The sequence below is a fragment of the Cryptomeria japonica genome, chromosome 2, assembly GCF_030272615.1.
Source record: "Cryptomeria japonica chromosome 2, Sugi_1.0, whole genome shotgun sequence".
Classification (NCBI taxonomy): domain Eukaryota; kingdom Viridiplantae; phylum Streptophyta; class Pinopsida; order Cupressales; family Cupressaceae; genus Cryptomeria; species Cryptomeria japonica.
The window spans coordinates 21573154-21601106 of record NC_081406.1 but is presented as its reverse complement, the minus strand read 5'-3'; the positions used below and the strand labels follow the sequence as shown (position 1 = coordinate 21601106).

General features: G+C 38.8%; 1 protein-coding gene across 1 annotated transcript in view; it reads left to right on the top strand.

The window, feature by feature from the left end:
* LOC131041204 (uncharacterized) overlaps positions 1-20103 on the top strand; it is a 35717-nt gene extending 15614 nt beyond the window's left edge. The window contains exons 3-4 of the mRNA XM_057974219.2: positions 9983-10405; positions 19950-20103. Coding sequence (XP_057830202.2) covers positions 9983-10405; positions 19950-20103 — 577 coding nt within the window. The remainder of the gene's footprint in view (positions 1-9982; positions 10406-19949) is intronic.
* The last annotated feature ends 7850 nt before the right edge of the window (positions 20104-27953 follow it).

Below are 27953 nucleotides of genomic sequence, written 5' to 3'. Positions count from 1 at the left end.
ATGCCTTCCAAGTATCATCTGCATGTATTCCAGGTATCATTGTTGCCTTAGCATTTGATAGCCTTTGTTTGATGGAAAGAAAGACAGAAGAAAAAAGGTCATGTTTAGAGAGTAATTTAGTTTGCAAAAGAAAGACAATCAAGTCTTCTTGTTTTATTTTGCAGAGATAATTTCCATACTATGCATTATCATCTAGTGAATTTTAGAACATAACAGACCTTCGGATACTCTTCTTTACTTATTCATTTAGTCCTTCATCAAAATGTTGCATTCTCTGTAAATTTGATGCATTTGACCACATATAAGGATCCAAAATCTTCTCCAAAGAATCATTCCTATCTCTTCTTACACCCTTAGCTCTTTTAAGCAAATGCAATTGTCCTGAGCAATGCTATATTTAATAACCTGTGCTAAAACAGAGGCTTTGGAAGAGGTTATCGATATACATCAAAGTGTAGTTGAAAATGGATTTTTTATCAGATGTAGTAGTTGCAAGTTCTCTGGTATACATGTATGCAATATGTAGAAGTATTAATAAAGTCCACAAAAATTCCATAAACTTTCCTAGCATTCTCCTTGCCTAAGATTTTTCCAAGAGGACTTCTATCAAAGGATAATAGTAGAGTATTGTTATAGTTGCAACCTCACCGGTAGACACATACAAATGTGGAACCTTACTCAGGCACATGAACTGTTTGGTAGAATGCCTCTGAAGATTGCAATGATTGCAAGAGTCGCACAAAATGGAATTAAGAAACTTCCAAGCAAATGAATTGATGGGTGTAAGCCAAATTCCGCATACTCTACCAGCAAATTCTCACGATCTTAGAGCAGGGTACAAGGTTAGCGTGTGTGGCTCCCAAGAGCGGAGGGTATCGGCCCAAGATAGTGAGTGAATTGGGAGATCACTGTCTAAGAGAAAGAAAGGCGTTTGTGGTTAGAAGCAGACCAATAAGGGGAGAAGGGGAGGTGAATCAACCCATTAAGCACAAACAATTGGGTTTAACCAGAGACAGGGGACAAAGAATTAAAGAGAAAGAGCTTTGTATATTGAAAGGGGCCAAATGAAAGGTCGTGCATGTAAGTTTTGTTTTGTAGGTTTGATGTGAAGAAAGTTAAAGTTCTTGTTGCAATCTAGTATTAAATTGTAGCGCTTGTTGGTGTCTTGAGTTTTGAAATTGTAAGGCAAGAAGTTTGTCACAACTCCACATAAACTGTTACTTCAGAATTTTTATTTATATGTTCAAAGGCTTATTTAAAGTTCAGATCATAGCACCCTCTTTTTCTGGTATCTAAAAGTTTATACTAGGGATTCTAAAACTTGTATTCATCTCCTTTATATTTGTAATCATTCTTAAACCTGTATTTATAAGGAACTTTGGTCGTGAGTTCAACAATTTTGTTGCATGCATTTTTTTGCAACCGTACATACAATCACCAGCAATGCACAAATTGGAATGGAGACGACTGCAAATTCTTTGTTTGAAGATGGAAACAATAAATGAGAAAAGGAAATATCAACTTGTTTGCAGAGCAAGTCAGGTACTGGTTTTATATTGCCATAGCTTTTCAGTAACAATACCATTAAAACTATAACTATTGCTATTTATGATTTGTCCTTTTTTGGCTGACCGATACACAGATGAGTAGATACAACCCACGTGAAGATCAAAAGCCCATGCAACTTTAAATGCATCCACCAATGTTTTTGGGAAATGCATTCATACTCAGAAAAAATCAATGCTCAGGATGCATGTGATCATCTTGCATCCTCTTTCTCATGATCTGCACCATCGATGTTCAAAGTCATTCGGTTCATCTCAGATAAGGCGGAAGTATCATAACTTCCGATGTGACCATTACTTGTCTCAACCCGTACCGTTTGATTTTTCAATAGTGATTTGAGCTCACAATTATGACGAATTCATGTCTGCTTCAATAAAAACAGGCAGCGCTTCACACAGTCAAACTTCTTTGTAATCCACATTAAACCAACGTATCACGCAAGAAGCATTCAGAGTTTTACCCCTTTTAAATGATGAAATAGGGAAACAAACAATCAACAGTAGAAACCTTTCCAATGGTCTTGCATTCGTTTTGGCTAACTTTCAACCATAGATTTTAAAGATTGTGTGGTTCATCTCATATAGGGAACGCCTTTGGTGTAATTATTGTGTTTTCACCAAATCATTGAATTTAATATATTTAATATTGCTTGGTTTTTATCTATTTTCAACTTCTTAAAATTTAATATGAGCCAATATTGTTGAAGGGGAATAAAAATGGTGTCATTTCTATAAAAATATAAATGGGTGACCAAAATGTAATGATAAAGAAAATATGGAAGTAGATGTCAATGTATATTAGTACGAAGGGGTTCAATATTTTCTATGTTAATATTGGTATTCAATTGGATGGATGAGAGTAAGATTGAATGGAATACTAACCTTTATTTTAAGGTACCATATGCAATTGAGTTCAAATCTGAGACTCGAATTGAAGTTTTATTTAAGGGTCCAAATCTTCATCTATTTAGATCAATTTATTTACTTCTCAACTCTTTTCTTAAGTCTCAATTACTAATGAAATTTCACTCTTCTCTTATTGTAGGGCACCTTATTTTTCTGAAAACTTACAAGCAATCGAAGCGAAATTTCTGTTGAGATGGCCTTGCGCATAATAAAGTATGTATAGCTAACTATAATGTGTGCCAAAGAAATAAAGGGGGAACTCTCAAAGTCCAAGGATTTTTGTAGCAACTTCCTATTCAAGATATGGCTTACACTAATATTTATACAAATTTCTATATGTGGCTTCCACTATCAAGAGATAAATGTCATCTTGGTGGTGGTTGACTACTTAACCAAAATATACCAATTTTTGTACATTACATCACCCTTACACCACAATTATGGTTTCTCAACACTTTGTGGATTCCATTTGTGTTCTAGGAAGAGGTGTCTCAACTTAGCATTCATAATATTCATTTTAATATGTTTTCTATGCACTTGCTATTTCATCTTCTAGTGATTTTGTCTTCTTGTGAAGAGTTGGTGTCCCACTTGGAGGATTAGTATACTTCATTTTTTAGTGAGTTTTGTCCTCACTAGAGGAGGTAGGTGTCCCAATTTGAACCATATGTCAAAATCTTGTAGTGTGTATAAGGTCATCATGAAGGGAGAACTACATATGACATACTCTATGATGTGTAAGAGCATGTAAGAGATATGTTATGTATTGGGAATTGATCATTGTTGAATGTTAGAATGAAGGCAAATTGGGAAGCTATAATTTGGGTGGCTAGGTGACATTGTATGGCATGCCATGCATATAATGAAAATAGCAAGGAATATTTTCTATCAAGGAGAGCGTTGCAATTTGGTGCTTGGTTTTGGTGCCATACATCTTATTGTATTGTTAATGGTTTTCTAAACCATTTATGGCCTCTAGTTTGTACTTCATATATTTATCAGTAATTGAAGTTGTAGTTTATATGACTCATTTGTAGGCATTATTATGCTATTTTATTTACTCCATATTTATATATTGGTGATACATCATGTGAAGGATTTCTTTGCAACTACATTGTAAACCATTTGATTTATTAAATAATACATTGGGCTACTTTGGAGTCTGAGGTTTTTACCTTTAAAAGGGTTTTTTGATGATGTACACATATGTTATGATATATTGATTATTTTATGTGGACCTGAAACCCAAATCCAACAAAAAGAAAGCCAGTAGCAAACCAGAGTCTAAACATCTACCAAATGGCTAGAGAAATAGGGGATACACCCCGCAACACCTAACAAAAAGAAATGAAACCACAACAAAAAAACATGGTCCAGAAATCAAAAAAACTAACTAAGAGTTTTCATGAGCTCTGTATTCTTCTAAATCATTTTGTTGTTAATATCTCCAAGCTCCTCCATAATGAATCTCGAGCTACCTCTTTCCTGTTTTTTGCTTCTAGTCCTGGTAGAGGGACTTGTATAGGTTTGCATTTCCTGTGTATAAATCTCCAGGCTCTTCTTGTTCAATTTAACAGTTGAAGTTAGATCATAATTGATAGGTTGGCCTTTCTATATGATGATTTTTTCATTAACCCTTTTAAGGCCTTCCATACTATTATACATTGCCTCTTTTCTAATCTCCACCAATCCCCTGAGGTTGCCCTTTAATTCCTCTATATTTTTTCCAGATGGGCAATCCTTGAGTCGTGCTCGATTTTCATAACCCTGATATCTTTTGTTATTTTCTGAGTCATCTTCGGGAGCTTGTCAATGTTGCCTAGCACCAGATTCTTAGTAAAAGTGTCAATGATATCCTTGATACCTTGTTTAAGAAGGTCAATTTCACTAATCACCCAACAAAAACATTTCTCTTGGTTGGAGGTTGAATTCACCAGGAGAATGTCAATATCCACCTCGTCCTTTTTAAACTCATTTGGGTCCACATTAAGGGGAATATCCAATTTGATTTTGTCATCCCCTTTACTTTGTGTCTCCACCCTTTTCCTAGTTTTGTGCTTGTTAAAACTTTGACGACCCAAGTTTTGGGGTTGAGGAATGGGGGTTTGTTAGAAGCAATCAAGAAGGAAGACTAAGAGGGGGGGTGAATTAGTCTTCCCCAGATACATCAAATTAAACTCCAAAACATAAACTGATAAACCACAACAATAAACAGATAAGAAAATTAACAACACAACACACAACACCAAGATTTTTTATGTGGAAAACCCGGTTAAGGAAAAAACCACAGTGGGAACCTACCCACAATAAGATGATACTATGTAGTAGTATGTGAAAATATTATAATGGGGAATGCACATGCATTCAAGCACATTTCCTAGAGCTCATTGCTCAAAAGATATTTGCTCGGAAGGATACAACCCTCAAGGAAGTCTCACTGACTTACAATATGATTTAGATTACAATCCGAAAGAAATGAACTGTAATGATAGCATCTTGTGTGAGGGAAAAAAAGCGAGACTAGGCTAACATGTCCTAATCCTACCTTCTATCACACATTACGGAATACGAAAGAGCCTAGAGGTATCGCACAATTGGCTACTTATTTTTGTTGAAAGAGAGAGCCACGGGCTACCTATTAGGGTTTCTATTCCTTTGTTGTAATTGAAAGGTAAGATTATGCAAGTTCAATTCCTAACCCCAAAATGCAAGTATGAACTAATAACAAGATTGCATAATTGAACTTAAACAATGGAAAGCTGCAAACACAAGGACAAGACAAGAATGCAGATGCGTACCTGGAGCCAAAATCTGAGTGAAACTGTTCGGGACGGGGGCGCGGGTGCCACTGTCCTGATTCTGCACTTGAAACTGCACCTGAAACTGCCACTTTGCAACCTGGAAAACTGTCCGAACTGCTAAAAATTGTTGTCTGTCAGGAGGACCAGGGCGCCCAGCGCCCTTGTCCCAGGGACCAGGGTGCCTAGCGCCCCTGTCCTGGCAGGACCAGGGCACCCCACGCCCCTATCCTAGTCTTGTGCTCTGAAACTTGGTGTGTGGTTCCGTCTCCGTCTGCTTCTTTCGGATTTGCAACTTGCAGCGTCGTCTGAATCCTGAAATCTGCACTTATATCTGAAAAAGGTGTTTGGGCGGCTATATAGGGTTTTGCCTTAGTCAAACCCCTGCTTCAGTGATTTCCACCTCCATGAATAGCCAAGTTGTATTGTAAAAGTAATGTGTGTGCAGACCTTGTGTGTGTGCAAGACCTAAAATGCAAGTAAGCAAACTAGAGCAACCTAGGAAGTAAACCCTAATTGCTTGTGAATGATAATGTAAATGCTCCAAATCAAGATGCCAAGTGATCTAAAGCATGAATGTAAGTGACATAATGAGGCTTATGCAAAGACATGAAAACAACATGAAATCATACCCAACCCCAAGGGAGGGGTACAAGCCAATCTTCAGTCGGTGATCCCTTATTGCTCTTCAATGCCTTCAAAGCCCTAAGTGAATGAATGGATTTGATGAATGCTTGGAGGATGAATGTTGAGAGTGGTTGAAGTCTTCAAAGATCTGCTCATTCACTGCATATGAGGTTCCTGAAAACAAAATTCGGATCCTTTCTAATGAAGAAAGAGAGCTCTTATGTATGAAACCCTAGGTCTTAATTCCAACATTTGGCCGACCTAGAGATTGAATATCCTGCCAATTTCTTGGGGTTAAGCTTTATTTTATGATTGGATCGTGCTCCTAAAATTTTGGGAAAAATGTCCGGGACCGTGTGCACTCCGGGTGCCATGGTCTCGGCAACTTTTCACCAAATTTTCAGGGCCGTCAGATATGATGATTTTAGAGAGAATCCTGAAGTTACAGGTGATTTCGAGATGTTTTGACCCCCGAAATCAAGCCCCCAAGCTTAGAATAGGGCCTAATTAGGGTTTTTGATTAGATGATGCATTGGAGGAATAAAATGAAAGGGGCACACTTTAATGAAAGGGCTCGACTTTATGATGTGGAAGATGATGGAATAGAACCTTTAGACCTAATTAATTTGATTAATTAAGTGCTAAAGGGGAAATGCAATGCAAAATGCAACTGCGCCAAGGCGGGTGCTAAACTAGGTGTGAAATTGTACTGCTTTAGCAAGTGCGTACAATTTATGACGTTACACATGTACAAATGCCTAATGACAGTTATAGTTAAGCATAATTGTCTGCTCTGCAACACCAATCTCACCTAACACTTTGTTGAATGATAAATTTCTTGTTCGCACATTCACCTCTCTCTGATAATGTAGACACAATACCAATGCTCAAACTACATTAATATCTCACCTATATATACAAATCAGCAACCTTGATAACAAGGTCGTCTAAACCCTCAACTCACAATTACAAAAATTAAATTACACAATACAAAGATTGATCAATGGACCAATATAATGATTTAAATTGCATAGCATGGACCTAATTCAAATTCCCAAATGATCACATCCACCGAAAATCACACCAAGATCAACCACAACATGCTACACCACCTGAAATACTGCATAACACGAAAATCATCACTAGTTCATAGAAATCACCAAAAAATAGCACAACGATCAAAGAAGATCACCAAAAAAATAGGACATGACTAGGAAACACCAGAAAGAATGTTAGAATCATCTGGAACAATTGCACCAATGCCACTTATCAAATCTTCATTCAACATCTAGAAGCTCAAAAACACAACCAATCAGCAACTGTCATGAAGAAAGATAACTTGTGGAGCACCAAATCACAATCCATCTGAAATAAAGATAAAAAAGATCATCCCAAACAATATCCCATGGTATCAACACAAGATCTGATCACACCGGAATATACCAGAGGAAATACCAGATTCTACAAAACAGTGATCAACAAAACTAAACTACAAAACTGGATCAGAAAATCTTCCCAATCTCATTGGGATAAATCACAGGAATATGTTAACATCAATGACAACAACATATCCTAGCAGCAACAATGATCAATCACATCCAACAATCTGCCCAACAATCCAACAATCTCCCCCTTTGGCATTGATGGAAACATATGAAATGTGAAAAACAATAAATGCAAAGAAAGAAGATATCGCCAACAAACTCCCCCTAAGATCAAGATAGATAATGCATTTTTTTACATGATCTCTCTCCCCCTTTGACAACAATTCCAAAGACCTTGAAAAAAAAACCAAAATCTCTCCCCCTAAAACACATAACCATAAATTAACAGACTACTCTAGCAGAGGAGAAACACCAACTCATTAATCCATATAAAAGAATAAAGGCTCTGAAATCCACCAGATCGATGCAACTCAATGCATCTAGTTCTCATCAGGAGGGGTGGATACCCCTAAATTATCTCTCAAATAGACAAATGTATATGCTGGCAAAGGCTTAGTGAAAATATCAGCAATTTGTTCCTTTGTAGATACATACTCCAACTCCACCTTCCCTTCACTGACTTTCTCTCTCAAGTAATTATATTTGATTGATATATGCTTACTCTTTGAATGTTGCACCAGATTCTTGGACATGTTTATAGAACTGGAATTATCTGAGTAAATGACAGTAGGATCATCACGAATAACTTTGATATCTTTCAACATTTGCTTCATCCAAACTATCTGAGTGCAATTACTAGCATCAATAATGTACTCAGCTTCAACAGTAGATAAATATACTGAATCTTGTTTCTTACTTACCCATGAAACTAACTTCCTTCCCAAAAAGAATGCTCCACCAATAGTACTCTTTTGGTCATCAACATCACCAACCCAATTTGCATCAGTGTAGGCACACAACATGAAAATATCATTCTTTGGATACCATAAACCCTAATATGCAATTCCCTTTAAATATATGAATATCCTCTTAACAACAGTGACATGACTCTCCTTCATATCAAATTGATATCTAGCAGCCATACACATAACATGCATGATGTCAGGCCTAGTTTGAGTTATAGGAGTTGAGAAAATACAACATCATAGGAGCCCAAATAATCTCTGCAAGCTGAAAAACTTGTTACAAGGAGAAGCAATGAAGCAAATCACAGAAGGAAAGAATACACAAGAAAAATATGCTCCAAAAGATGAGAGCTCAATAATCTCCAAAATGTATTGTCAATAATAATCCTTCTTCATATAATGAAAAGAAAGAACTCAACCTTTAATAGGTCAAGAAACCCTAAAAGGGAAAACCTAGGTTTGCACATAATAATTAATTAAAATAATTAATTATATGCACCTAAAGTTAGCTTAAGTGTAAAAGAGATAAAGGGAACTTAAATAATTAAACAAATAATGTTTAATTAATCAAGTAAATACCCGAATACTCTAACACCTCCCCTTAAGCTAGACTTAGGGAGAAGCTAAAACCTAGAACAGCTACTGAAAGCAATAAAGATGGGTCCCGGCAACAAGGCCTGATCAGGTACCCAAATACAATGAAATCTCTATGAAGTGGAGAAATAGAGAAAACCACACGAGAACAAAAATCTACTCCAAAAAGAGATGGAAAAGAATACCACTGAAGCATGAAGAACCTGCAAACTCTGTCGAAAAATAACTGTTGATCTGGAGAACCTCCACTGAAATAGAACATGACCAGGTAGAGAAGACTGTAATTTGCATGAGTGCCCTCAAATGACACTACTTGAATCAGGAGGCAAACAAGGCAAAAACAACTGAAATCGAAGATACAGATGACATGAGAAACAAAAGCCTGAAGAGATGATTAATTGAACCACGGAAGTAGTAGAACCAATAGGATAAACCTCCCCATAATGTGGAAGTGGGAGAGGGGTAGGAACACTAAAAAGGACAGCCAAAAACAACCGCATGACGAAGAACCAAGAACATCAAAGGTGTTGAGACACATCATCATGAGGCGAATGTCATGGAAGGAACACTCATTGGACAAAGGAAGATGGCAAACAACAGGCAAACATCAACCCCCTCATGGAACTTGATCAATAGTGAATGTACAACAAGACACAAGATATGCAAGATTCCAAGTAAACAATGCATGATGACACTTTATCTCAGTGCGTTTGCATAAATACAAGCTACAATGATAAGAAGACTGGAAAAAAGAAACGTGAACCAAAATAGAGACACCCTACTCAGACAAAATATCCTAGGACCTAAAACAACCACTATATCCACTAGAGTGCTAAAAAGCAAAAAATTGAATAAAATATGCATGGAGCAGAATCTGGAAATAAAACAGAGGTCGGATGCTCATTCTAGGGCTCCCGGAGTGCAAAAACTAGACCTCACTTTGACTAGAAAAAAACATAGTCAAACAACAAAATTGAAAAAAAATACCAACACCATGAGGTCAGCCTCAGAACCAGCTTTCCGATGCCTATTCATTTTCAAAAAAATGACTTCGTATGCCCAAGATAGGGCCAAAAAACCAAACCCCCCCTGAAAAAGCCAAAAAAGGGAGTCTGGGGGCTTGTTTGGGCGGAGGTGGCCAGGGAGCGGCACTCCAGTGGTGGCTTAGTGGTGGCCCGGTGGCAGGGTGGAGCCTCCCTGGGGGCTGGGCGGAGCGGAGCCAGGTGGCCAAGCAGCGAAGTGGGCCGGGTGGCGGAGGAGGTCGGGTCGGGTGGCGGAAGCCGGCAGCAGGGAGGCCGGGCCGGGTGGTGGCCGGGGAGCTGGGGTCCACAGGGAACAGAGGCTGGGGGCTGCAGACAACGACGGGCCAGTCGGGCGGTGGCCGGGGAGCTGGGGGCCACAGGCAGTGAGGGCCGGAGGGTCAGCGGTCGGCGAGAGCGGAAGCCGGGGCTAGAAGAACAGTTGCGGGCGCCGGGGAAAAACTGCTGGCGGGGGCCAGGGGAGGTGCAGGGCCCGAGCTTGCAGGGTGAGTCCGTACTGACAGCGATAGGGGCAGGGGCCCCATGGTACCCTGCGTACCATGGGAACCCCTCCCGAAATTTTTTGCAAAAACAAACTTTTTTTTTTTTTTAAACCTTTCTCGCCTTTAGTTTTTGATGATTTTTTTATATATTTGATTTTCAAAAAATCAACAAATCGGCCTACATGCTGTAAAAAGGCAAAAAAAAATTTGATTTTTTTTCTCGAATTGCATGCCAAGGTCATACGACCTGGATCTGGAGAAAAAATACTCCCAGAGGCTCAGGAACCAAAATAGGTTGAATTTTATATGACCATAGGGGTTTTTGGGCCTTCTAAGCATGATGGTCAGGTCTGTTTAGGCCCAAAGTGCTCAGAAAAAAGGTCAAACCATAGATACATAAAAAATTCTTGAAACCCCAAATCTGCTTCCAAAGCAAAAATTCTCAAAACAAGAATAGGCAATTGCAGATCTGAAGCTCTGATACCATATAGGAGTTGAGAAAATACAACACCACGAGAGCCCAAATAATCTTTGCAAGCTAAAAAACCTATTACAAGGAGAAGCAATGAAACAAATCACAGAAGGAAAGAATACACAGGAAAAATATGCTCCAAAAGATGAGAGCTCAATAATCTCCAAAATGTATTGTCAATAATAATCCTTCTTCATACAATGAAAAGAAAGAACTCAACCTTTAATAGGTCAAGAAACCCTAAAAGGGAAAACCTAGGTTTGCACTTAATAATTAATTATATGCACCTAAAGTTAGCTTAAGTGTAAAAGAGATAAAGGGAACTTAAATAATTAAACAAATAATGTTTAATTAATCAAGTAAATACCCAAATACTCTAACATGAGTAAGATATAATAGTCCACTAACCACAGATCTGTATAAACTCTAATTAGCTTTAGGAGACCCATCATTTTTAGACAATTTGCAACCAGTCATCATAGGAGTTCAAACTAGTTTGGAATCATCTAATCCAAACTACTTCAATAGTTCCTTCACATACTTAGTTTGAGAAATAAAGATACCTTTCCCTGTCTGTGCAATCTACAAACCTAAGAAAAACTTTATCTCACCAATCATAGACATCTCAAATTCTTTCTGCATATCACCGACAAACTTCATACTAATATCATCATCACCACAAACAATGATGTCATCAACAATGACTTCATCAATTAGAATGTTATCATTTTCAATCTTAAAGTACATATTACTATCGTAGCACCTTTAGAAAATCCCAATTTCAACAAGTAATTATCAAGTCTAGCATACCAGGCTCCAGGAGCTTGTTTCAATCCATAAAGAGCTTTCTTTAACTTGCATACCATGTCTCCATCATCTGACAGTGCAAATCCATTAGGTTGCTCAATGTAAACTTCTTCCTCTAGATCACCATTCAAAAATGTAGATTTGACATCCATCTGATATACCTTGAAATCTTTATAAGCATCATAAGCAAGCAACAGTCTAACAACTTCAATTCTGTTAACCGGAGAAAACTTTTCTTCATAATCAATTCCATCTTGCTGTGAATATCCTTTACCAACCAGTCTAGCTTTATTTCTGACTACTTCACCGACTTCATTCAATTTGTTTCTAAAAACCCATTTAGTACCAATTACATATTTATCCTTAGCTCTAGGCAGAAGTTCCCAAGTGTTATTCTTTTCAATCTGATCTAACTCTTCTTCCATGGTTCTTATCCAGTTTTCATTTTTATAGGCTTCTGCAACATGGGTAAGTGCACCAGATGGTGAACAAAAAGGGGGGTATAAGTGGCCACATTTTTTTTTAAAATAGCTAAACTTGAACTTCAAAGAGATATTTGAAGGTCATGCACTCAAAACTAGGAGTTGAGAAAAGAATAAGAATTGTAGTACTCTAAATCTAGTTTCTAAACTAATACAATTTTTTAAAATTGGATAAGATTAAGAGGGTCAAACCTCTCATGCACGAAAAATTATTCCTGATTTTTTCTGAAAAACATAACATAGTTGTTTTCGTGCGCTGCAAAAAATATAGTTAGATTTAGTATTTTGCAAAACCCTTTGGTAGGATGATAGGTAAGAGTGAGATCTAGAAGTTGTGTATCTTTTTGTAATTTTCCATTGAGTATTTTTTTTTTTATGTTTTTTTGAAGTGACCGCATCCTGAAAATTTGGTTCCTATTCGTGCACTGGGCATAACTTGCATCAAAATAATCGAAAATGCAATTTTTTTTTTAAAGTGTATAGAATCTAGTGTAGAACAATAATATGTAATTTATTTTGAATTTGGTCAAGTACATTAAAAGTTATTAAAAAATGGTAGACATATATGTCTGTGAGGACTGTCAAGGCACTGGTAAAGAAAATTAAAGTTTACTATGCTAATGTTGTCCAAAAATAGAAAACTTTATATGGTCATAAAACTAAGAAGATGTGTGAGATTATGGTGGTAATTTTAGAGATACCCACTTGATCATTTGTAAACCTGATGATGATGAAGTTGAGAAATCATATTGGAAGATGAAAAAACGTGTAAAGGGACAAAAATGGGCTTGCAAGTCTTAGGGTCATTTTCCAACCCTCTTACCAAGCCAAAACCCGCATGGGTTTTGAAATTTTTTTTTCTATTCACAGTTCTACATAACCCGTATGGGTTATGTAGAACTAAAACCATTATTCATAGTTCTACATAACCCGTATGGGTTATGTAGAACTAAAATCATTATTCATAGTTCTACATAACTCGTACGGGTTATGTAGAACTAAAACCATTATTTTGTGTTTCACAAAACTCGTATGGGTTATGAAGATATAATAATGTATGCTTGTAAACTTAGGATTTACTACATATATGTATAGACATACATATATAATATGTGTTTATGTATGTATATATGCATATCTATAATTATATATACATATATTTATATAGATATATGTATATATGTTTGTATACATGCATGTCTCTCTTCTTTTCCTCTCTCTCTCATCTTCCTTCCTCCATCACCATCTCTATCTATTCTGAGCCCTAATTATCCTCCTTGAGTTCTATCTCATCTCTTTTCACCTCACACTTCTCTCTTTTCTGAGTCTCTAACCCTTTTCTCCTTCTCGTTCTCTCTCTACCTCTCCTCCTCCTACTCTCTCTCTCTCTCTCTCTCTCTCTCTCTCTCTCTCTCTCTCTCGTGTTATCCTATCCTATTCTCACCCTCTTCCCCTTCTTGCTCTTTCTCTTCCCCTCCCTCTCCCTCTCCCCCTCTCCCTCCCCCTCTCGTTATCTTATCCTATTCTCTCTCCCCCTCCCCCTCTCTTGACCCTATTCTCTCTCTCTCTCTCTCTCTCTCTCTCTCTCTCTCTCTCTCTCTCTCTCTCTCCTTATCCTATTCTCTCCCTCTCTTAATATCTCCTATTCTCTCCCTCTCTTCATATCTCCTATTCTCTCTCTCTCTCTCTCTCTCTCTCTCTCTCTCTCTCTCCTTTTTCCAATCTGGACCCTCTCCCCCTCTCCTTTTCCCAATCTCCCTTCCTCCCCCTCTCCTTATCCTATTCTCTCTCTCTCTCTCTCTCTCTCTCTCTCTCTCCCTCTCTCCCCCTCTCCTTTTCCCAATCTCCTTCTCTCTCCCTCTCCCTCTCCCCCTCTCATTTTCCCAATCTCCCTCCCTCTCCCTCTCCCTCTCCCCCTCTCTTTTTCCTAATCTCCCTCTCCCTCCATCCCCCTCTCCTTTTCCTATTCTCTCTCTCTCTCTCTCTCTCTCTCTCTCTCCTATTCTCCCCATCTCCGCCGTCCCTCTCCCTCTCCCCCAAGCTCCTCTGTCCCTCCCCCTCTCCGTCCCTCCCCCTCTCCTTATCCCATTCTCCCCATCTCTACCCTCCCTCTCCCTCTCTCCCAATCTCCTCTCTCTCCCCTCTCTCTCCCTCCCCCTCTCCTTATCCCATTCTCCCTATCTCTACCCTCCATCTCCCTCTCTCCCAATCTCCTCTCTCTCTCTCTCTCCCCCTCTCTCCCTTCCCCTCTCCTTAATATATTCTCTCCCTCTCTTCCTATCTCCTATTCTCTCTCTTACCCCCTATCCCCCCTACTCTCTCTCTCTCTCTATTCCTATCCCCTTCTCTCTTTGTCTCTAACTCTCTCTCCCTCCCTCTATTCCTATCCCCTTCTCTCTTTGTCTCTAACTCTCTCTCCCTCCCCCTCTTTTTATCTTATTCTATCCCTCTTCCTACCACCTACTCTCTCTCTCTCTTCCTCTCCCTCTCTTAATCCTATTCTCTCTCTCTCTCTCTCTCTCTCTCTCTCCACTTCCTATTTGGTTCCTAGTTCTACATAACCTGTACCGGTTATGCAGAAATAAGGCCAAAACTTCCTCAAAACCCGCACGGGTTTCTAAAAAATATAATGTTCCTCAAAAACCATACGGGTTTTGAGGAACTTTTTATTTTTTTAATTGTTTTTGGCTAGGCTTGGTGTTACCAAGCCTAGCACATTTTTGAATTTCCAGAACATGCACGGTTTATGAAAAATTTAATATTTTTTTTTGCATGTGGCCACTTTTCTGTCCACCATCTTGGTGCACTTACCCACGTCTTTAGGTTCAACTTTAGAAATCAAACATACTTCTTCTGCAACTAACCTTCTAGTGATCACACCTTTATTCTTATCACCAATAATCTGATTCTCATAATTATTCAATTTAACATACCTCAAAGTCTTCTGTTTGTTCTGATCCTTAGGTTCCTGCTCATCATTACCACTAGCAACAACATCCGGATTAACAGTCTTTACTGGATCCTTCTGCTTAGGCTCTTCAGGTTGAATAGGAGCTAAAACAACACGTTGACCATCATCATAAGCTTTGATTTCCTTCCCAAGGTTCTCATCCACCTTTACATTTGTACTCTCAACTATCTTTCACAATCTCTAATTATAGCACCGATAGGCTTTGCTCTTTGTAGAATATCCCAAAAAGATACCTTCATCACTTCTAGCATCAAACTTTCCAATGTTCTCATCTCTCTTGATATAGCATTTGCTACCAAAAACTTTGAAATATTTCATAGTAGGAACATGACCAAACAAAATCTCATACGGGGTCTTATTGGTATCACCTTTGATATGAACTATGTTAGATGTATAAACAACAATGCTAATAGCTTCTCTCTAGTAGACCTTTGAAATATTTTCTTCAATCAACATGGTTCTAAAAACATCCAAAATAATACGATTCTTCCTCTCAACAACTCCATTCTGTTGTGGGGTTCTAGGAGTAGATAGCTGTCTTCTGATTTAATGCATCTCATAGAATGAATTGAACTCACCGGAACATAATTCTCCACCTCTATCAGATCTAAGACACTTCAGCTTCAATCCGGACTTATTTTCAACTTTAGCTTTGAATATCTTAAATTTGTCAAATGCTTCTAATTTTTCCTTCAAAAAGACAATCCACATCATCCTGAAATAATCATCAATTAGCAATATAAAGTATCTATCACCCTGCACACACCTAATATTTGTAGGTCCACAAAGGTTAGTATGCACAAGATCTAGCAATCCATCAAATGTATACTATTTATTCTTGAAATAAATCCTTGTTTGCTTACCCAACTGACATTCCTTACATACCAGATTAATAGGTTTAACAATCTTAGGCAGAGCTCTAATAGCTTGTGTAGAACTGATCTTGATTAATGAATCATGGTTTACATGACACATTCTCAACAACCAACTCTCATCTATTTTACCAATCAAACAACTTTTCTCACAAGAATTCAAATGAAAAATGTTACCTTCAGTCTTAGTCCCAGATGCAATCTCTATACCAGAGGCATTTAAGATCTTGCATTTACCATCCTTGAATTGTACATCATAACCCTTATCAACCATCTATCCAACACTTAGAAGATATGATGCAAACCTTCAACATACAAGACTTCACCAGTGTTATGTGAAGACGTGCAAATGTGAGAAGGGATGGAATGGTTAGATAAAAAAAGAAACAAGAATAAGCACATAAATTACTAAAACCAAGTATACCTTCCCAAGCTTGACTCCTTCCTCGGATCGAGCCTTGGATGAAGTGGAGGCACCCTTTTGCTCCACTTGATTGGATTGACTCCTTTGATGTGAATGTGGATTTCTTTCCTTTGCTCAACAAGATTGGGTTATTGATTGGATATGGATTTGAGTTTGATATTATGATGGATTTGGATAGATTTAGATTTGAAAATTGAAGGATTATGAGGGCATTATGATGGTATGATAGGAAGAAGATAGAAGAGAAATGGGTAGCATAAGATTAGAATAATGATGTTGTTGTTTGGTGAGGAAATGATCCTCCAATTTATAGATTGGAGGAGGCCAATGGAGGGCCAAGATTGATTTGATCATGAAGGGATAGGATTGGTTTGAGGTAGTGGGCATGGATCAAGGATACCTTGAAGGAATAAAAAGGAATATAAAATTCCTTGGAGAAAGTGGGGAAAGGAAATTTGAATTTCAAAATGAGGATGCATAGGGGGATTCAAAGATTTTTGAATTTCTTTGAGAGGTTCAAGATTGATGTGACATGAGTGGGAATTTAAAATTGGAGAATAATGATAGTGAGATTATGAGAGATTCTAGAAGAATTAATCAGGTTGAGTGGGGATTAGGAAAAGTGATTTGTAGGAATCACATGACTAGTTAATTAATTAAAATTAATTAATTGAGTGGGTTTAGAGGAAATAATTATTGGAGGGACTTTAGAAGAATAGGGGAATAATTTATTTATTTGATAAAATAATTATTGGACAATAGTGATAGGATTAATTACATTAGATCTAGTTAACATTGAGAAGAAGAAGGATAACACAATTAAATCTATTAATTATGTTGACTAGCTTAAATTGATTAAATATTGATTTAATTAATTTTAGGTGTCTACATTTTGCCCCTCTTTGATATAGCATCATGAAGTGATGTTATATCAAAGAAGAATAAAACATAGTGGAAGAAAAGGATAAAGACTAGTAGCATGATGCCCCGATCATAAGATGAGGAAGAATGATGAGGAGGAAGGATGACGAGGAAGTAGTTGTATGCCCCCTCAAGAGGATAGGTGGGTTCAAAGAACATGGGTGTGCCCTCGAAATGGATGAAAAGATGAGGTGATAAAATAATGAGAGTGATGAAGAGGGAAAGAGGATGGATTGGAGTCTTGTGAATGAAATGATATAAAGGAATGATAAATGGATGGGATTTCTTGTTGAGCAAATATAGAGAGAAAACCTAGGTTTGATATTGCCATGGATAGTCTACACCACTGATTATAAGAACCAGGATGATATGAAGATTTGAGGCATGGACTGATGCTCAGACAAAAAGGTACGCCTTGCACACAATAATGCAAGTGTTGATGAACACTAGTGTAGGGTTGCCAATTCATATAAGGAAAACCCTCAAGCACGCCATGCCATGAAAACTATGCCCCATTATACACCAGCCAAGACATACCAGGATATATGATGATCAAGGCAGCCATGAGAAAGTATAGTCATAGGACAAAAGATGAAAATCAAAGAAGAAAGCTCAACCATGCAAACAACATGCACATGACCAATTGACATCTCTTGCCAACAGTAGAACATGGATTTGGATAAACTGTCAGACTAGGGAAGGGTGCATCCCGATGGGCAGGTGATGGATTTGGATACAGGTTGATGATTGACAAAAGGCAAGTTGGATGTGCAAGGTGTGCAGATGAGAGGATTGTTGCTTGAATTTGATTAGCATAGTATGGATGGGTGTCTGGATTAGGCACAAGTCAAATAGATGGGAAAAGCTCAGCTTGATGGATTGGATAGGATGGAAGAAGGATAAATGATTAGATAGGATGAAAAGAGAAATCAATGATTGAGTAGGATTGGATTGGGGATGGGTTAATGATTGAATTGGAAGAGATGGAGAATATGATTGGATGAGATAGGATTGGATTAGAAATATAAGTGGATATGATGGGATAGATATAGGAGTTGAGAAAATACAATACCACAGGAGCCCAAATAATCTCTGCAAGCTGAAAAACCTGTTACAAGGAGAAGCAATGAAGCAAATCATAGAAGGAAAGAATACACAGGAAAAATATGCTCCAAAATGTATTGTCAATAATAATCCTTCTTCATACAATGAAAAGAAAGAACTCAACCTTTAATAGGTCGAGAAACCCTAAAAGGGAAAAACCTAGGTTTGCACATAATAATTAATTTAAATAATTAATTATATGCACCTAAAGTTAGCTTAAGTGTAAAAGAGATAAAGGGAACTTAAATAATTAAACAAATGTTGTTTAATTAATCAAGTAAATACCCGAATACTCTAACACCCCCCCTTAAGCTAGACTTAGGGAGAAGCTAAAACCTAGAACTGCTAATGAAAGCAATAAAGATGGGTCCCGACAACAAGGCCTGATCAGGTACCCAAATACAATGAAATCTCTACGAACTGGAGAAATAAAGAAAACCACGTGGGAACAAAACTCTACTCCAAATAGAGATAGAAAAGAATACCACTGAAGCATGAATAACCTACAAACTCTGTCGAAGAATAACTACTGATCTGAAGAACCTCCACTGAAATAGAACATGACTAGGTAGAGAAGACTGTAATCTGCATGAGTGCCCTCAAATGACACTACTCGAATCAGAAGGCAAACAAGGCAAACAACTGAAATAAAAAATACAGATGGTATGAGAAACCAAAGCCTGAAGAGATGATCAATTGAACCATGGAAGCATTAGAACCAATAGGACAAACCTCCCCATAATGCTGGCAAGGGAGAAGGACAGGAACACTGAAAAGAACAGCCAAGAAAAACTGCATGACGAAGAACCAGGAACATCAAAGGTGCTGAGAAAAGTTCATGGTGTCATGGAAGGAACACTCACTTGACACACATCATAAGGAAAATGTCATGGAAGAAACACTCACTGGACAAAGGAAGATGGCAAACAACAAGCAAACATCAACCCCCTCATGGCACTTGATCAATAGTGCATGTACAACAAGACACATGGTATGCAAGATTCCAAGTAAACAATGCATGATGGCACTTTATCTCAGTGTGTTTGCATAAATACAAGCTACAATGATAAGAAGACTGGAAATAGAAACGTGAACCAAAATAGAGACATCCTACTCAGAGAAGAGATCCCAGGACCTGAAACAACCATGATATTCACTAGAGTGCTGAAAAACAAAAAACTGAATAAAATATGTATGGAGTAGAATCTAGAAATAAAACTTAGATGGTTGGAAAGTACGTAGCACATGCTTTCCAAAAATATAATTTTTTTGAGAAACGAAGTCTGGATGCTCATTCTATGGCTCTCGGAGTGCAAAAACTAGACCTCACTTTGACTGGCAAAAAACATAGTAAAATAGAAAAATTGGAAAAAATTACCAATATGATGAGGTCCGGCTTGGAACTAGCTTTCTGACACCTATTCATTTTTGAAAAAATGACTCTATATGCCCAAGATAGAGCCAAAAAATAAAACCCCCCCTAAAAAAGGCCAAAAAAGGAGGTCTGGTGGCTCTTTGGTGGTCCGGTGGCCAGTGGGTGGCGGCTGGGTGGCGCCCCGATGGTTGGGCAGAGCGGGCCTAGTGGCTGGATGGAGTGGGCCGGTGGTGGAGCCAAGTGGCTAGGAGGCGAAGTGGGCCGGGCGGCGGAGGAGGCCGAGTCGGGAGCTGCAGGCGGCGGCCAGGGCTGAGCGTTGCCGGGGAGCTGAGCGGCGTGGGGAACGGAGGGCGCTATAGTGGTGGCGGGCTCGAGTTCCAGCAGTGGCTAGAGCTAGGGAAGCGGGGTGTAGATGGAGGCTGGGAGTAGAGCGGGGGCGGTTGCAGAGGGTTCCGGTGGGCGGAGCCACTGGGCTGCCGACAGTCACAGGGAGGCTGGCAGTGGGCCAGGCTGGGAGACGGCAGGGGGCCGGAGACCAGGCTACCGGAGAAAGCTGCTGGGGGCCGGAGGAGGTGTGGGGCCCAAGGTCCGGATGTGCAGCAGTGACCTGTAGGGCCTGCGTGAAGGCAGGGGGCCCCACGGTACATTGCGTACCGTGGGGATCCCCCCCCCCAAAAATTTTGCGAAAACAATTTTTTTTTTTTTTTTTAAAACCCTTTTTTTTCTTTGCTTTTTTTGAAAGAATTTTTGTGATCAAAATTCAAAATCTGGCCTGCATGCCATAAAAAGGCAAAAAAAATAAATTTTGAATGTTTTTCTTGATTTGCGTGCCAGGGCCGTACGGCCTAGATCTGAGAAAAATACTCCTAGAGGCTCAGGAACCAAAATAGGTCAAATTTTAAATGACCATAGGGGTTATTGGGCCTTCTGAGCACGATGGTGAGGTCCGTTTAGGACCAAAGTGCTCAGAAAAAAGGTCAAACCCAAGGTACATAAAAAAAATTCCTGAAACCCCAGATCTGCTTCCAAAGCAAAAATTCTCAAAACAAGAACATGTAGCTACAGATCTGAAGCTCTGATACCATATAGGAGTTGAGAAAATACAATAGCACAGGAGCCCAAATAATCTCTGCAAGCTGAAAAACCTGTTACAAGGAGAAGCAATGAAACAAATCACAGAAGGAAAGAATACACAGGAAAAATATGCTCCAAAATGTATTGTCAATAATAATCCTTCTTCATATAATGAAAAGAAAGAACTCAACCTTTAATAGGTCAAGAAAAAAAAGGGAAAAACCTAGGTTTGCACATAATAATTAATTAAAATAATTAATTATATGCACCTAAAGTTAGCTTAAGTGTAAAAGAGATAAAGGGAACTTAAATAATTAAACAAATGTTGTTTAATTAATCAAGTAAATACCCGGATACTCTAACAATGGATTGGTGGATATGATTTAATTGTGGATGATAGGATAAATGGATTGGAACCAATGAAAAGGGAGATCCAAGGATTGGTAAAAGTATGGATGAATGGATGGAGGGAGATATTGTTTGGATAAGAGACAGATGGATTGAGTGGATGGATATGGATAGGATATGGAGGAATAAAGGATGGAGGGTAGGATGATGGAGATCCAAGGACTATGTTGCAAAGGAGTGCAATGCCCCACACTAGAGGTAGTGGAATTAGGGATGGAAGGATGGTGGATAAAGATGTATAAGATGGAAGGATAATGTGTAATGGATATAGATGGTAGAGGAATTAAGGCTTGTGTGTTCCAAATCATGCATGAATATTACTTTGCCTCTATCTTGATCAAGATCAAGGGTATGACTGGAGAGTGGATTTGGATAGGATAAGGATATGAGATGGAGGATATGGATATCATAGTCAAGATCAAAGATAGGAAAGGAGGATGGACTTAGATAGGATGCAGATGGAAGATAAGGAATATGGATGAAGCTTGCCCCCAAGTGTAGAGTGCAAGAGAATGAGGGGATTACACATGACATGTGTTTGCCAAGTTTTCATCATGGTACTTACCCAAGGTGCCACAAGAAGTGGTTTTCACCATTGGATGAAATGATTTTTTTTTACTTTTTCTTATTTTGATTTTTTTGCCTTTTTTGTATATATATATATATTTGGAATAGTTTGGATGGGTAAGGATGAGGATGAGTGGATGTGGAAGATAGTGGATGCGTGAAGGAGGAAGGGAGGACTCAAGAATATAGTTCCATGGATGGTATCTCTTAGTATCTCTTTGAACTAGAGGTATGCTCATAGATGTTGGTAACCATAATTGAGGAGATGAAATGGATAGGGGATGGAAGATAAGGATTTGCAAAGGATTGGACTAACGGAATGGGATTGTGAGAAATGGATGGTGGATAATGGATGGGGTTTTGAAAAATTTGTAGAAGATCACTATTGGCACACACCTTGAAGGGTGGTGGAGTAGTGGAGGAGAGAGTTTTGAATTGGATGGAGGATAGAGTGTGGATTTTGGGACATGAAGACCCAAAATAGAAGAAGGGGATGATGGAGTTGGGATGTTGGATTTTGGGACATAAGGACCCAAAATAGATTTTGAAGATGGAGGAGTGTTAGATGGATTGGAGGATTTATGAATGGATGGAGCTTTTGGATTAGCAAGTTTGGATGTCAATTTTAATTTTACTTTGAGATTCATTGTTTCTTTGAGTAGTTTGGGAATCCACATAGTTTTTGAGTTTTTCTTGTGGGGCCTTTGCGGCCTTTTGGATTGTCATTTCTTTCGGATCATATTTTTCTTTTGAGCTTGTTGTTTTGAGGGGACATATTGATCCTTTGTTTTTTGTGGATTTTGAGCTTTATACTTTTTAGATTGGGCATCCAAATTGCTTCCAATAGCAATGACATGGGTACATAAGAATGAAGGGTTGATGGAGGGAAAATGTTGGGAGGGATTCAATGATGTGTTCCTTTGTTGATCTTGATTAGGGATTATTTGAGGCGATGGAGTGGTGGATGGAGGGATGTAAGGACCCAAAATGGATGGAAGGAATGGAGGATTTAGCTTTGGAACATAGGGTCCTAAGATGGATGTGGATGACGGGGGATGGGGGGATTTTAATTTATATGAAGGGCTTTTGGATTTTAGGAGGAATAGGATCTATGTACCAACATCTTGAGCGTTAGCTTGAGGACTCTTATTATTTCAGAAACAAGATGAAAGTTCATTTTGAGGGGGATGGGGGGTGGAAGGAGGATTAGGATCTTTAGATGGATTGGGATCATGAGATGGAGATGAAGGGATACTTTGATCTTGACTAGGGAGGGTATCATGAGATGGAATAGGATTATATGATGGAGGGAGAGGGTTGGATAGAGGAATCATATGATCATGAGAGGAAGTGGAGGGGATGGGACCATTAGATGGAGTGGAGGGTGATTAATCATGAGATGGAGAGGATTATATGCTACCATGCTTTAGAACAAGCTTTTGGCATGTATGGAGTTGTGGGGTTTGTGTGATGGAGGAGGATACAGAAGCTTCGATGTGAGTAGATGGCGGAATGGGAGTATCATGAAGCGAGGAGGATTGGGATTTGTTTTGAGGTAGAGGTGATAGAGGTGGATGGAGGACTTGAGGAGATTTGGCAACTTTATTTTGAGGTGGGGATTTTGTCTCCTTTGCTAGCATGTATTGGATAACTAGATTATGGATGATGGACTTGGAGGATGTGGATAATACAGATTTTGGAGGATTAGGATTAGATGGAGGATTATGATTAGATGGAGGATAATGATTCGATGGAGGATTGGGATAATGGATTGGGGAATTAGGATTAATGCTTGGAGGATTATGGAGTAAAGGATTTGGATGGGGAGTAGAGGTAATGAATGTGTTGTAAAAGGATGGGGCTTGGGATGTGGGTGGGAGGGGAGATGAAGGTAAATTTGTGCATGAGGCATGATATGGAGGTACGAATGGGGAATAGGATGGATTTCCCTTGTCAAAGGTAGAGGAAGGATAAGAGATATGATATAGATTGAGATTGGATATAGTGTGTTGGGATGAAATGGATGGGGATATGATAGATGGATGGGAGGTTATGGGATTGACTTGGTAGGAAGGTTGAGGTGGTTCATGAACTTCCATGAGAATCTGCTCATACCAAGCTTTGAAATTCTGGGTAGCCATGTTGAGAATGAGGGACTATATTAGAAAGATGATGAATATGAGGATTAGGACCTGGCTTTGAATGATGATGGATTGGATTGAGGATTGATTGGATTTGATTTGGTTTGATTGGATTGGATTGGATTGGATTTGATTTGATTGGATTGGTCCTTGGATTATGACTTGATTGGATTAAATTATCGGATTAGAAAGATGGATTGATTGATTGATTGGGATTTTGGAATTTTGATTGCATTAGAAGGAGAATGATTATGGAAGAATGGATAGATAATAGGAAGAAGAAAGGGGAAGGATACCTAAAGTCAAATGAATGATTTTGACAAAAATGTTGGTTAAGGAAGGATGATTGTTTTGGATGGATGAAAGTGGATTGGGTATTGGAGAACTTCTTGGATAGATAGAAATGGATTAGGGATTTGATGATGATGAGATGGAATTTGGAAAGAGGGAGGATTGATTGGTTGGAGGAAGGAGGACTTGGAAAGAGATATCAAGCAATGAATACACATTGGCCACACATCGTGCTATCCTAGGAAGTTGGATGAGGAGGAAAACCTTTGCTTGCTGACTCAGGTACACATCCAATAGCTAATCAAAATACGACTGCTGAGTCTCATGCAATGGATTCTCAACACCGTATTAGCCGAATCCAAATGCTAATGTGGGAGCGATATGGAAAGTCTCTTGGGGGAGTTACTATCTCCCTTGCACAAATATTATCCACCTTTCAGAGGTGAACCGGGTGGTTTCTATTCCTAGGGTTCTTAGTAAGGATTTTCGTTCGAAGACTACCCCTTATAGTCGCGCAAGTGCAATTGAGGCCTATAGCCCTACAAATTACCAAGCACAATGGTATTCACACAAGCATGATTTAGACCTCAAGGGGTCCTATAAAGTGCTCGATATGAGTATAAACTCACATAGCTCTGTCCTTTGAGATTTTCATCTCAAAAGGCCTATTTATTAAAGTGAGTTGGAATGCTTGGGTTTTAGCTGTACTCACTTGGGTCATTGCCCTCTCACCTAATTGGAAGGGCATGCCCGCTAAGGGTAAAGAGCGTGCAAGCAAATCTGGATTTCTGATTGTCTATATAGACAAGAGCATACTCTCCTACCTCTACACTTTCCTCAAACACATCAAGCAAGTTGTTCTTTTACCCCTAATTAGATCTAAGTGCCTAAGAAAATGATTAAAAAGACACAATGTTTGCTTGTGTCTCCTTAGGAAACTTGCAAGAATGATGGATCAATAGTCCTATGATTTGAGCAATGATCTTGGACTAACGTTCTGCAAAAAGACAAGTTAGGTTGTCAAAAATGTCAGAAGAATAGAGAACAAAGAGGGGTCAGGATTAACATTAGCAAATTTATATCAGAAAACTGCTAAAAAACCTATGTTTTTCATACGACAAAACAAAGAGCAGAAACTAGTATGAGTTGTGTCACCTACCCATACGACAACTCTCTGCATACCATATGACAAAATACATTAACTCCTACTAAAGCATACAGAAACTCGTGCGAGGTTTTGTAGAAAGAAGAGAAAAATAGATAGAAAGAAGGAAGAATGGGGTCAAAATAGAAGGTTAGGCAGGAACAAAAACTTGTAAGAGTATGACCACCTACTCGTACGACAATTCCTAGTATTCCATACAAGATGAGAAACATAATCGTTCTATAGGTAGCAGAGATTCGTATGAGCTTTCATGGTAGAGACATAACTTGCAACTTTTTAAAACACAAAAACTTGCAAAAACATCAAATTAGGGACGTGGGTCCCACCGGGCGTGCCAGAATGAAGACGTGCAAATGTGAGAAGGGATGGAATGGTTAGATGAAAGATCCCTGATGTATCTCTTTTGCTGATCTGCTGTAATTTTTATTATTTTAAATTGATTTTTCCATTTATTAATATTTTCTTTCAGAAATAGACAGAAGTTGCAGAAGGGGTGGATTCTTTTTTGTGTTTTGATGATTTTTCAACAAGTAATAAATGAAGTACAAGTACATGAACAGAGTAATGAAAATGAAGTTCATATATATCCAAAACAAATTTGATTCAAGGTAGATTTCTGAATATAAAATCAAATATTTGACCAGATGAAGATTTCCAATAATTTTAGGAAGATTACAATCAGGAATGAACCCAACCTGGATGCTGAAAGAGTAATATAACCAGAAATGAAGCTGCAGCAAGATTCCAGCCCTCCAAGTGCTACACGTGGGAAGGGAAGTGGCTACCAGGTATAACCGTACGGCTGCTAAGTACACCCAACTGGATAGAAACCCCCAAACCCCACGCTGAACTTTGTCAGAATCACTAAAACCTCCAGAAAGTGTGTCGTACAATCTCCAAGATGCTAATAACTGCAAGCAAATACAAACCAGTGTATTGGGGGCTACGTCCCAAATAGGCAAGGCATTGGGGTTGGCGTCCCAGATGTTGAAAAGCTCTTCCAGAGCCAAAATCTCAAATCCAAGATGTAAAATGTGTAGAAGATACCCAAGAATTAGGTCTCAACTTCCTTATAACACCTTCCCACTTAGCTCAAACCCTAAAAGTGACTCAATGTGGCGTTTAGGGTTAAAATGTTATATTTCTCATTTTAAGTTGCCAAGTGCATAGAAAACAACCTTGTTTCAAATATAAAGAAATCCGTTCACCGAAAGGATCCGAGTCAAGAGAGAAATATTTAGAAAAGTCCAAGACCTTTCCAACAAGCTATTACACCAAGGGATACGCATCCAGATGAGGCCAAAAACCCCTTCTTACTCCAAAATGGCTATAAACATAGCCTTATTTAAATAATAAATGCTAACTTAGGAAATATTAAAAATATAACCCAAATAGCTGCAAAATGCTCAAATGACACCACAAACCAAAAAGTCAACCTACCACCTATCTGTGACTGAAGTTGGAAATCAAGGATCCACTGGCAATCTCATCCCTAAAATCTAGGGATGCTCCTAGAAACTAGGAAACAAACCCAAATCCTCTGAAACTGAACCCAAGGAATAATCTCAAGGAGACCCAACCCTAGGTATGGTCATAACCTCCTAAATAGTAGGGATATCCTCCATAAACATAGGAACTGCCTCCTAAAAATAAGGAACTACTCCAAACTGATCAACTATTGCCAGAACACCAAGTCCCAAACACTGTATAACCACACTGAGTCTCTATCCATCATTGTCAGCCTACAAGACCCCATAATAAGCTGACTCACATGTCTCTGCTAGACAGAGCTAAAGAGGGGACATGACAGTCCTCCCCTCTCGGAGATGCTTGCCCACAAGAAACTATAATGCTAGATGTTGTAAAATGGCTTCAGCCTCCCAAGTGGCATCCTCTATGGGAAGATCTCTCCAACGTACCAAATACTCATGAATCACCCTGCTTCTCAACCGCTGTTCCCTCACCTCAAGAATCTCCTCAGGAACCAAAGTCAATTTACCTTCCTCATCCATGGGAGGCAAATCGGGTGAAACTGTAATATGCTATCCAAGGGCCTTTTTCAGGCAAGATACATGAAACACATTATGAATTTTACTGCCTGGTGGTAACTCAACCTCATAAGAAACATCTCCAACTTTCCTGAGTACCCTGTATGGTCCATAAAAATGTGGTTTGAGCTTCTCAGCTCCCCCCCTTTAAGGGTGCTTTGCCGGTATGGCTGTAAGTGCAAGAAAACCATGTCATCCACCTCAAATGCTCTCTCAATCCTATGCCGATCAATGTATATCTTTTGCTAATTCTGTGCATGCTGTAAATTCTTCCTGAGAGATCTCATGATATCTTGGTTCTCCTGTAACCAATCCCGAGCCAAAGGAACTCTAGTGTCACTCAGAGCTAAATCAATAAAGGATAATGCCTCATAGCCGTAGAGAGCTCTGAAAGGTGTCATACCAATGGACATACAATGCATAGTATTATAACAATACTTGCCCAAATACAACCAACGTACCCATGCCT